Here is a 13253-nt window from a genome sequence, read left to right as displayed (position 1 = left end):
CTGGAAACAACAGGTAAGTAGCAAACAATGGAGAAAGATCTTGTGCAGCATGATAAACATGATAAATGAGGAAATACATTTAGAAGAACTGCATATATATATATATATATATATATCACAAAGTTTAGCAAGGATAAATGTTGAAAATGACCTTTGCATGTATGAAAATAAAAAGCTATTATTTTAAAAAAAATTTAAACAGTAAAAAAAATTTATAGTTCATGGTTGAGGAAGATAAATGAAATACTTGGGTTCCAAAAAAACCAAAACAACAACAAAAAGCTTTGAATTGAACTCCTTGAAAATTAAAATGGGCAAACCCCCCCAATATAAATAACAAAAAATGTGAAAACAACAAATTTTGGAAAAAACAAAAAAATGTAACGGACTATTAAAGGAAATTCACCCAAAAAGCAACCAAAGGACAAGTATTCAAGAATCATTAGATTACATAAAGATCATGACCAAAAACAAAACAAAACAAAAACATGAATACCCATACCCTACTGCAATAAATCATATATAAAAACTGCCCAGATCTCTCAGAACCAAAGGGCAAAGTGAAAATAAAAAGAAATACTGATTCTACTGGTCACCTCCTGTAAAAAATTCCAAAATTAAAACTCCTAGGAACATTTGAACTCTTAATTTGGAACTTATAGGTTAAAGAGAAAATATTTAAAAATAACTCAAAAAGAGCTGGAGTCAGGATTACACATGATGATCTAGCAGTCTCCACTACAAAAGAAAAGAAAGCTTGAAATATGACATTCCAAAATGATATTGTAACCCAAACTAACCTATGAGGAAAAACTGGAGAATAATCTGATAGAAGAAAAAAATGAAAAATTTTAGTGAGATCAGACACTTTCAAATTTTTTTTTTTTTAAATTTTTTTTATTATATATATATATATATATATATATATATATATATATATCACTTTCAAATTTAAATACATTTTTTCATGTGTTTATATAACCTGCCCCACACTACCCATCCAATGAACAAAGAAAAAAATAATAGGACTTTCATTATAAACTTGCACAGTTCATAAAAATAAATTCTTAAACCGATTTTGCCTAAAAATTTATGTGACTCATAGTTTATCACTAAGACAATCATAGTTCTAATATCTTTCAAATTTGTTTTTCTTTTTATAATCATAATTCTACCTTTAGTTCTGCTTGCTTCAAAGGTTTTCCCAGAAATAAAACTATTCATTTTATTTCTTATGGAAGAAAATATTCTAATTATATTCATATATCACAGTTTGCTCCATCATTTTCTAGTTATTGAGCATCCCATTTATTTTGAATTCTTTGCCATTTCAAAAGAGCTGCTACAAATATTTGTGTATATGGTAAGTACTTCTTTGTTTTTCAGGGGGACACAGGTTTAATAGTAGGATAGCTAAGTAAAAAGCCTTTTGAGGCTTAGCTTCAAATTATGTCTCAAAATAGCTGGATTAAATTGCAGTTCTATCAACAATGCATAAGTGCATCTTCCCACCAACATTTTAAATTTTCATCTTTTATGATTATCTCTGCCAATTTGAAGGGCGTGAGGAAGAAATACAAATTTAGATATCTACTTATTAGCTTAGATTTCTTACTAAGATAATTTTTTTTATCCTTTGATTCATTTATGTTTGGGAAATAGCTCTTAAGTCTTATAAAATTTGAACTAGTTCCTCATATAGCTTAAAAATGAGACTCTTACCAGAGAAGCCTGCTTCAAAGATTCCCCCTTCCCTCTCTCATTACTTGTTTCCTTTCTAATTTTAACATCATCAGATTTGTGGAAAGACTTTTTAATTTTATGTAGCCAAAATTGTCCATTTCATATTTATGAATACCTCTAACACTTTTAAAGTAACAAATTCTTTCCTTTCCATATATCTGAAAAGAAACTCCCATCCCTTATTTTCTCATTTTTGATGTAACCTTTTAAATTTTTATCTTGCTTCTACTAGGTATATCTTGGCATATATGTGTTCTTAGTATGAGCCTAAATCCTGTCAAATCACCAGTATTTCTAGCAGTTTTTGTTAAATAGTGAGTCCTTTTCTCAGTCACTGGAACATGTGGATTTATCAAATATTATGCAAGTATGTTTATTGGCTTCTACTAGATATTGTGTGCCTATCCTTTCCCACTGACTAACCTTTTTTAACCAGTACCAAAATGTTTTAATGATTATTACTACTTCACAGTAGATAGATCTGTCCTTCCTACTTTTCTCCAGGATTACCTTGAGATTTTTTTACTTTTTGCTCCTCCAAATAATACCTATCATTTATATAAGTGCTTTAAGGTTTCCAAAGCATTAATCTGTTATCTCATTTGTCTGTCATAAGAATTCTTTTGAAGCGAGTATTACCATATCCCCATTTTATAAACAAAGGAACTGGAGTTGGGAGAAGATATGTGACTTGTCCAGGATCCCACAGTTAGTAAACATCTGAGGCAGGATCTAAAATCGGTCTTCCTGACTACAATCTTCCATACTCTTAGTCACTGTATCTCTTCAATGTCATATGAACTGAATCTCTCTCTCTCTTCCCCCACCCCCAAACTCTTTAAAATTCTTTTGATACTTTAATTTGATATAGCACTGAATAAGTAAATTAATTTAGATTGTATCATTTTTATTATTTTGGCTCAACCTAATCAAGGGCCAAATAATGTTTTTCCAATTGTTTAGGTCTGCCTGTATTCCTACCAAGTGTTTTACAGATGAAGCCACATATTTCCTGTGTGCATTTTGATAGATACAATTTAAAATATTTATACTTCTGTTGTTACTATAAACAGAACTTCTCTTTCTAGCTCTTCCTGCTATGTTTTGCTGGTAAAATACAAGAATTCCAATAATTTATGTGGTGGTGTTTTATATCATGCAACTTTGTTTTTTCTTTTTTTTTTGGGGGAGGCTGGGGTTAAGTGACTTGCCTAGGGTCACACAGCTAGGAAGTGTTAAGTGTCTGAGACCAAATTTGAACTTGGGTCCTCCTGAATTCAGGGCTAATACTCTATCCACTGCACCACCTAGTTGCCCCCTATCATGCAACTTTGATAACTTTATTTGGAAAGAATTTTTTGTTTCACTCTTTTCTTCTGTTTTCACTAAGTAAACTATAATGTTATCTACAAAAAACTGATCATTTTGTTTCCTTTCAATCTATACTTATTTCAATTTGAAGAGTTCTTGATCAAAAAGGCCAGGATTGAGTAGAAACTGAAATGCAAACAGAGAAATAAATAAATTTTATCAGTTGGGATTAATTGATTGTTTTCATAATATTGGGGGAGAAGAAATAATATCCTCTAAAAACTCACATTCAAAAGGGTCACTGATAAAGCTAAAGAGTGATGTAGTTTTGCCCTGATGGTATTGGAAAAAGGAAATGAGAAGCAAATGGGTTAGAGGAAAAGAAAAGGAAGAAACCAAGGAACTCTTACATACTAGGGGAGCATTAAAAAAAAAAAAGTATATATAAATGAAGACAGAGATGGAAAAAAATTGGCACTGAATAAACCTTACATGCATTTGAACATGACAAAACAATGTTGAATACTAAGTGTGCTTGTTTAAACACAAAGGATGCATTGCAGAAATATATTAAAGAACAGGGAAATGTCCAGGCACAGGGGGTCTGATAAATAAAATAATTGAAAGGTTGATCATAAATAAAACAGAGAAATTTTTAGAAAAACCTAGAAAGATGAATATAAAATGTTATAGTGTGAAATGAGTAGAACCAGAATAACAAATGATACAACAACATTATAAAGAAAAACTTTTGAAACATTTAATTCTAATCAAATGCAAGATGCAGCTAAAACTCCAAAACACTGAAAATGAAGCATGCTTTTTATGTCTTGGCTGTTGATGGGCTCAAGATGTAGTCAGACATGGTCAGTGTGGCAATGTATATATTTGTTACAAGTTCTTTATTTTTTTTTTTTACTCAAGGAGGGATTGGGGATGGGGAGGGTAAGGATAGGAAAGCAAAATGATAAACAAGGAAAAAGAAAAGAAAGTCACTAAGGTACTTTTTTTTTTCTTTTTATATTTTTAAAATTAATTTTATAATTATAAAAAAAATTTTTGACAGTACATATGCATGAGTAATTTTTTTAAATAACATTATTCCTTGTATTCACTTTTCCAAATTTTCCCCTCCCTCCCTCTACACCCTCTCCTAGATGACAGGAAATTCCATACATATTAAATGTGTTACAGTATAACCTAGATACAATATATGTGTGTAAATCCAATTTTCTTGTTGCACTTTAAGAATTGGATTCCGAAGGTATAAGTAATAAGGTACTTTTTTTTAATGAAGAGAAAGAAATTTAGCAATAATAGACAAGTAGAAAGATTTTGAAAGTCAGAAATTAAATGTATATTTTAAACAAAAAACTAAAGCACCCAGAGATCTGAGCTTTCATGTACAATCCATTTTTTCTGTTCTACTATGTATATGTAAATGACTATTTTATTTGGACTTCAGAATAAAACAAGTCATATTTTCCAGATAAAAAGAAATTGAGAACATATATAGATATCATTAAGATTCCTAAGATGGTGAACTAATTCCATGGGACATAAAAGTATGGCCTTGTTGTTATGGAACTGGATAGATGTTCATTTGGACTTACTCATTAACCAACAAGAAAAACTTGGTCCCAAGGAGGTAGTTCCAAAGGGTAAGTCCGCTAGAATATAGTCTCTGGGGATCTGGACCTTTTGTTCCAGAAGGTGAAAGAGTGTTATAAATGGTAAGTAAACTAGAAGGATCATGAAGCATGAAGTTTTAACACTGCCCCCCCACTATCTTATTTGTAAAATGCAGATGATAATAATAGCACCTACCCTCACAGAGTAGTTGTGAGAATCTATAGTGAAATATTATCTCTACAGAACTTTGTAAATCTTTAAGTACTATATAATAGTTATCTAATATAATGATTAATAATAATGATACTGACAGCTAAATTTCACAAGATTGACGCTCATGTGAAATAAGTTATCATAGAAGAACAAGAAGCTCTATGTAAACACTGGTAATAAAATAGTAAGATGTCTTTTTCTTTAAAAGAAGTCTTTTCACAGCTTATACACTTCTGCATAACACATGGATAGAGTCTTCCAGTTATATATCTTCCTTAGAGCCCAAGACCAAGCATGAAACCTTGTCTCTGGTTAGAGGTTAAATAAATATTTACGAAAACAAACAGAATAGGATGAAAATTATATTATTTGCTTATCTAAAACAAAGAGAGTATTATGACCCAATGAGGACTGAAACCAGTAAGTTAATCCAATAAGCAGACCACAGATTTTTGTTTTCATAATGGAGGAAAGGGAGAGATTGCCATACTAATACCAAATGCAAAAAAATACAACTTTCTTGGAGTGAAATCAATCACTGAAAAATAAAGCCTGTAATTTAGGCCTCTGAATCTAATGATACAGATTTTTTCCTAGAAGATAACACCTTGGTTTGAGACACGGAAAGTTTCCAGAATTTCCTCTATGTTTTAAAAACTCCCTAAACTGTTTCATGTTTATTGAAACCAGATAAGCTGATTAATTTTTCTGGCCAAGTTTCACTTCCTAAATCTTAAGAGATTAGTATAGTATAAATTAACTTAAGGGACTTAAGTGAATGAAAATAGTAATATGTAAAGAGCTCCTCTCTTAATTCTTTACCTTAGTTCATAGAAATTTATATCTAGGGACCAACTACTTAAAAAATATTTATTCTCTTGAAGAGGGAAAAAATGGTGAATGCAAGCAAAGAAATTCTTCTCTTGTAAACTAACCTGTTTATCCACATTATGAAGTTCAAGAGAATGACTACATGGAGCAGAATCAAGTCTCCAACTACCCTTGGAATTTTCCACCTTCAAGGAATCAGTCATTCTGCCCTGCTGTTTTATCACATCTTCAGGCTGTTGGGCTTCACCAAGAACAACTGGGCCCTGGAAAAGAAAGTTACCACAGATTTTCAGAATAAACTTAAAGTTTTACAAATACAGGATAGATAGCCACAGAATGAAAACACCAACAAGGCGCAGTTACATAACTTTTTTGGTTTAACCAGCCAACTTACAATTTAGTCTCTCTCACAAATTGGGATCCATTTGGTCAGATTGTCACGTTAGTCTGTTATTTACCATAGTTTTTCCAAATATTCAAAAACGTGATTTTCTACTTTATGGGATTAAGATAAAGAAAATTAATAAATTATTGTTCAAAAAGAATGAACAAGGCAGATACAAACACATTCTCTTACTTAAATTGACTAACTGAAATGTACAAATGACTTTCCCGGTTTGGCAGCCCTAGAAAGTTTCCTTCTGTCCTAAATACATACTGCTTGAAAATTTCCTTCTTGTTTATTCCATTCTTCAAATATCAATAGTACCTAGAAAACTCTTTTAATCTTGTTCCTCAACTTTTTCTAATTCTAATACAAGGCAATTAAAGCTGTAAAAAGGCTTGGTATAAGAGGGAATTAAAAAAAAAAAAACTTCATTATAAGTTAAGTCTTCACATTAGAGCTCTGATTCTTTATTATAATTTCTAAAGACTGATTCTACCTAATTTTCTCTTTCTAGAATTACACAGAGGGTTTCCACATTGACAATCTTTCAAAACTATTTGAAGACCAACAAGACTATCTTCTAAGTCTTTTCTAGGCCTAATGTCTCATTTTTAAAGTCAAGTTCATGAAGAGTTTTGAATATCACTTCAACAACAATACTACATGATATCAATTCTGATGGATGTGGCCATTTTCAACAATGAGATGAACCAAATCAGTTCCAATAGAGCAGTAATGAACAGAACCAGCTACACCCAGCGGGAGAACTCTGGGAGATGAATATGAACCGCTACATAGAATTCCCAATCCTATATTTTTTACTTCCTTCACAGGCTAATTGTACACTGTTTCAAAGTACGATTCTTTTTGTACAACAAAATTACTGTTTGGACATGTATACTACATATACTGTATTTAACACTAACATATTTAACATGTATTGGTCAACCTGCCATCTGGGGGAAGGGGTGGGGAAAAGGAGGGCAAAAGTTGAAACAAAAGGTTTTGCAATTGTCAATGCTGGAAAATTACCTATGCATAAAATTTTTGTAAAAAAAAAAAAAAAAGAGTTTTGAATATCTTACCATCAAGTTTCCCTCACTCTGGTTTGGCAGGGTGCTCTTAAAATGTGGCATCAAAACCTGAAACCAATACTCTAGATGTTGTCTAAATATTAGCTTTTTTTAACCAATCAAAACTCTTAGGTCTTTTTCAAATGAACTATGTTTACACAATAGGAACCTCTTTTGATGTGTAAAATGGGCTGAGGGGCAGAGACAATTTGAGCTTTTGTTTTTCCTATAGTGCGGCCCTCCAACAGTCAGAGGGATAGGGAACTGGCCCCTATTTAAAACGTTTGAGGACCACTGCTCTAGATATTGTCCAGAGAAAGGGCCCTTTCATTCTCACAGATACCCAAAGTCCACAGTTTGTTTAGCATTAATCAGATGCTACTTCCACTTCAAAAAATTTCAAAATTTATCATCTTTCTTTTTCTGAATCCATTGCTGACTTTTATTTGCATAAGGATCTTTTCCTTCTAGTTCTTCCTTGAAATCTCAACTTGTTCCAAAATCATTTGACTCCAGAAAAGATTTCAGAATGGGGAATTTATAAGTGGTTTCCCAACAACTTATCTTCCTGTCTCTCACTAACCTATCTTACTATCCGGTGTCTCTCCTGCTGAAGAAATCTATCCCACAGTTCTGCTTGAACAGTGTTTATACAGTCTTAGTTTTTATACTTTGTTCTGATATAACTTTAATTAAAAAAAAAAAATCAGAGAGAGGAGAATCATCATTATCATCCAAAATCAACAAGAATTCTGTCCTTGTAGAACATTAATTCCAGAACAGCACATGATCATAAGGATATATTTATATAGAATATGTATTATACTCTTTTCCACATATATTTTAAAAAGTTTATTTACTTTTAGGACACTGATACATTGTTGGTGGAGTTGTGAAAGAATCCAGCCATTCTGGAGAGCAATTTGGAACTATGCCCAAAAAGTTGTCAAACTGTGCATACCCTTTGACTCAGCATTGCTGTTATTGGGATTATATCCCAAAGAAATACTAAAGAGTGGAAAGGGACCTGTATGTGCCAAAATGTTTGTGGCAGCTCTTTTAGTTGTAGCTCTTTTGTTGTAGAAACTGGAAGTTGAATGGATGTCCATCAATTGGAGAATGGTTGGGTAAATTGTGGTATATGAAGGTTATGGAATATTATTGCTCTGTAAGAAATGACCAGCAGGAGGAATACAGAGAGGCTTGGAGAGACTTAAATCAACTGTTGCTGAGTGAAATGAGCAGAACCAGAAGATCACTATACACTTCAACAACAATACTGTATGAGGATGTATTCTGATGGAAGTGGAAATCTTCAACATAAAGAAGATCCAACTCACTTCCAGTTGATCAATGATGGACAGAAATAACTATACCCAGAGAAGGAACACTGGGAAGCGAATGTAAATTGTTAGCACTACTGTCTATCTACCCAGGTTACTTATACCTTCGGAAGCTAATAATTAATGTGCAACAAGAAAATGATATTTACACACATATATTGTATCTAGGTTATATTGTAACACATGTAAAATGTATGGGATTACCTGCCATGGGGGGAGGGAGTGGAGGGAGGGAGGGGATAATTTGGAAAAATGAATAAAAAAAAAAAAAAGTTTATTTACTTTTAAAGGAAAGGAAAAATATAACAAAAGAGGGGGGAAGCAAAAACCAACTACAAGTGTAAGTCCTGCTTCCAAAAATCCCATAAACATTAGAAATGAATTTTGTTGTTTACCTCTTTATTAACTATGATAGCAAATAGACACGATTTAAAATTTTCCCTCTTTCCAGCAAGGTATATAATTATTATAAAAGATCTTTTATCTTTTGATGTAATTTTTATTTAATTTTACATAATTATTTTCTATCCAAGGCAAAGAGGTAGTAGAATAGAGTCATGGTCATGGATGTCAGAAAGACTCAAGTCTAGGACACTTCCTAGCTGTGTAATTTAAGGCAACTCACTAAAACTTGTTTGCTTTCCATATTGTTAATGTTAATAATATATCATAATAAGACTAATAACAATATCATCATCATCCTCTTCCTCTCCCAAAAGACTTTTCTAACAAATTCGTACAAAGGTAAAATAAACTCCCACACTGGCCTTATCTAAAATGTTATGTCTTATTCTCAATATTTGATCTATCACCTCTCTTTCAGGAGGTAAATTTATCAATGAATCTCTGAAATAGCAGTCACAGAGTTCTTAAGTCTTTCAAAGTTATTTGTATTTACAATATTGTTGCTGGTATATAAATTGTTCTCCTGAATCTGCTCACTTTGTTTTGAATTCATCTAGGTTTCTCAGAGTTCACTAAAACGGTCACTTTCTTTATTTCTTGCAAGACATTAAGATTCTCTTAATTCATATGCCATAATTTGTCAACCCATTCTCTAATTAATGGGCTTTCCAGTTTTCCTTTAGTTTGCAGTTCTGTCAGCATAAAAAGAAGTGGCAGAAATATTTTTGTATAAATGGGTCCTTCTTTTCTCTTTGATCTCTTTTAGGGTTTCAGCCTAACAGTGGTACAGTCAGATCACAGTATGCTTAGAGTAATAACTTTTGGGAACAGTGTTCCAAATTGCCTTTCAGAATAGCATTTGTATGTGTTTCATTTCTTATAGTCTCTTACAATAATGATCATTTCTTTCTTTTTTGTCATCTTTGCCTATTTGATAAGGTATGGAACATGAATAGCTTAAATTTATAGGTTGTTGGGGTTTTTTTGCTGTTGTTTTTTTTAGTAATTTGGAGCATTTTAAAACATATGGCTATTGTTTGCTTAGATTTCTTCCATTGAACACTGCCTATTTATATCTTTTGAAAATTTGTCAAATATGGAATGGATCCTAGAAAATTCTTAATGCTGAGCAAGTCTTGGCTTTTCCAGACAGAAAGAAATAAAATGTGGAGACAAAGCTTGTGCTGGCCCCTTTGGTATTATTGTTAAGAGGCTCAGTTCCCAGCATGACGCCTGGGGGTTAAACAGCTCCATACTTCCTCTCTAGCCAAGCCCACATAATGGAGCTGTGTTATTTTTTAGGGTTGTGACTTCTCCTATCAGAATACTCATGGTCAGTCAGATGTTTAGCACACAATATTATTTTTTATTCCCAAATAGGCTAAATGAATGTAGGATTGTGCCACTGTGTTTCTTTGCATTTTACTGGCTAGTGAAAGAACAGCTGAAAGTTGAACTTTCTATTCCCTAATAATAATCTTGTTTAATAGGAAAAGGGGAAGTGAATCACCTTTTCCTATTAAACAAGATTCTTTTACAATTACTCACTTGTTGAGTGCCTGTACAGTAAAATGCTGTGCCAGGTACTACGGAATAAAGTAAGAAGAATGACAATGCCTGTCCTGTGTCCTAAGGTATTTAAGAACTAGCTGGGAAGCTGAAATTTATGCAAAAAATCTGTCTGTCTTGAACACACATGCGTATTCACATACACATTATGTATACACACACACATACACACACACAAATATATGGCAAGTCCCACACAAATGTAACCTTTTCCATGTCCTCTAAAAGAGAGAGCAAAAGTGTGTTTTCAATGGTAGCTAAAAAAGCAAGAGCCATATAAGAGAGAGCTATTACCCACATCACTTGGGTGTTGTCTCAACTATAGAACTACTTCTGAATCCTCTATTTCCAGAGAGACAGAAGACTCCAGGGAGTCAAGCCTGTGTCTGTCAGAGTACAGAAAAAGGAAGGAAAAAAAAAATCACTGCAAAGGAGAAAGTAAAATCGGTGCACACAGAAACAAAAGCATCCACTGTACAAATACTGGAACAGGAAGAAGGGAGAGAAGACTGGTTACACCAAATGAGGTGGGGAAAAAATCTCCAGAATGCAAAGAAAATATCATCTATAATCAGATTCTTCTCTGGTAAAATTCCTATAAAACCTGCAAGGATAACAAGATAGCATATAACCTGCTGAATTTTACAACTATAACTACTCAGTGGTTTTCACAGACAGAGAAGTTATCAATTAACCAGCTATAGCTATAAACTTGAAGCATCCCTGGGCTCTGTTAGAACTGAAATGGCAGAATTGCTCTAAATAACCGAAGTACTAGGTATTTAGTAGACAAAAAAAATCAATGATTCCAGGAGACAGAAAAAAATATTAGAACAAAATCAAAAGAATGGGGGAGGAGGGGGTAAAGAAAAAAACTGAATTTATCCAAGTTAGAATAAGTAATCTGGAAGTCAAGGAAAGATAATTTAAGAATCATTGGACTCCATAACTAATTTTTAAAAAGCTGGACACTTTATTTCAATAAATCTTAAATGAAAACTATCTAAAACTATTACCAGTGGAGAGATAAAGAATCTTCCAAATACTTTCTAAACAAGCTCAAAAGGAAAAGTCCTAGGAAATGTCACAGCTCCCATGCAAAAAAAAAAAAAAAAAAAAAAAAATCTGAAAGGATCTAGTGAAGTCAGTAAACACTTATTAAGTTCTGTGTCCCAGGTTCTGTGCTAAGTGCTATGAAAACAAATATGAAAATCAGTCCCTGCTTTCAAGAAGCTTGGAATCAAATGGAAATTAATATATAAAACAAAAACTAAATAATGGATGGGAAGGAGAGGGCATGATGGAGAAGTCCAGAGGACTGAAGCTGGGTGGAAATGAAGAGATAACTGGCTCTTCAAATGAAGATTCTGGGAAGAGTGCTCCACTCTCCATTAAAAAGGGGTAAGTCCCAGAGATAGAGGGCAAGTAAGTAAGTATGAATTACAAAGCTGAAATGATTTTTTCAGGGTAATGAGGTTCTTTAAGTATGATGGAGATATCCAAAGGAGTACAGCTGAGTAGGAAAAAGTTCAAATACCAAGGAACCATAGTCATTAGTATACAAGACTGTGTAATGTCTACTAAAAATTACTGGAAATCTTGGAATATGAAAGGCCAAAAATACTGCCTCACACTCCTGAAAAGCTAAAGCTAAGTGTGTTCCTCCTGGGGGTTGGGGGGAAGAACCACTAATTGAGTAGAAGATTTTCAAGTACATCTGATTAAAAAAACCAAAACACCAGGGCTAAGTTGAAACAGAAACATAAGGAAGATGCACTTAGAAATACAAACACAAGAACTAAGAGAAACTTATGTGATCAACTGGAAAAAGATGCATGATAATTATAGTACAGACCTTCAAACAGGGAAGAAATATGGGTCTCTAGTTTCAGAATGAATTAAATAAAAACAGAAGTCTTAGAAGTTAACTGGTTCTGTTTTGAAGGTCTGAAAGTTGTAGAAAGGTAGGAGATAGAAATTGCTATTTCTAATAACTACAATATATGTGTATATGAACACGAAAAAATTGGTGAAGACAATGAGCATCAGATGTAATTCATGCCCATATGAAATACAAAAAGGGGTTTTAAAACATACTCAGTTTGTAAAGAAACATACCAAATTCAATAGGGAAACAAATGTGGCTTAGGATAGGATTAAAAATCGAGGGGGGATATAATACTTTAACATATTTGACATGTATTGGTCAACCTGCCATCTGGGGGAATCGGTGGGGGGAAGGAGGGGAAAAGTTGAAACAAAAGATTTTGCATTGCAATTGTCAATGCTGGAAAATTACCTATGCATAAAATTTTTGTAAAAATTAAATAAAATTTAAAAATAAAAGGAATAATATTAGGGAGGGAGAAGCTGCAAGGTTGATCCTTAAGAGGAGAAAAAAGAAAAGTAAAAAATTAGAATCTGAGGAGCCCTTTACTTAATTATTCTTAGACACCTGAAGAATGCTGAAGAAGCTGTAGCATATAAATATTATGGAACATTACTGAATTTTAAGAAATGACAAAAATTTGAGTTCAGAGAATTTAGATGATATGAATTGACAAAGAATGAATTAGAATGTATAGAGTAATTTATACAAAGGATAGCAACAGTTTAAAGAAAAACAACTTTGAAACATTTAAGAACTTTGATCAATGTATAAAATGACCAACCATATCTCCAGGGAACCTATGAGAGACTATGTTATCCATCACCTGAGAAAAAGGTGTTGAACACAAGGAATAG

At 32.7% G+C, this 13253-nt stretch overlaps 1 protein-coding gene across 6 annotated transcripts in view; it reads right to left on the bottom strand.

Annotated features, from left to right (window-relative positions):
• LOC141551433 (KAT8 regulatory NSL complex subunit 1-like) overlaps positions 1 to 13253 on the bottom strand; it is a 126278-nt gene that overhangs the window by 55639 nt on the left and 57386 nt on the right. For 5 of the 6 annotated variants that reach the window (XM_074283087.1, XM_074283084.1, XM_074283086.1 and 2 more), the window contains one exon: positions 5835 to 5993. The exons of the other annotated variant lie outside the window; for it this stretch is intronic. In XM_074283087.1, coding sequence (XP_074139188.1) covers positions 5835 to 5993 — 159 coding nt within the window. The remainder of the gene's footprint in view (positions 1 to 5834; positions 5994 to 13253) is intronic. 6 annotated transcript variants of the gene reach the window in all.

This window comes from Sminthopsis crassicaudata, chromosome 1, assembly GCF_048593235.1.
Source record: "Sminthopsis crassicaudata isolate SCR6 chromosome 1, ASM4859323v1, whole genome shotgun sequence".
NCBI classification, from domain to species: domain Eukaryota; kingdom Metazoa; phylum Chordata; class Mammalia; order Dasyuromorphia; family Dasyuridae; genus Sminthopsis; species Sminthopsis crassicaudata.
This window is presented reverse-complemented; position numbering and strand designations above follow the sequence as displayed.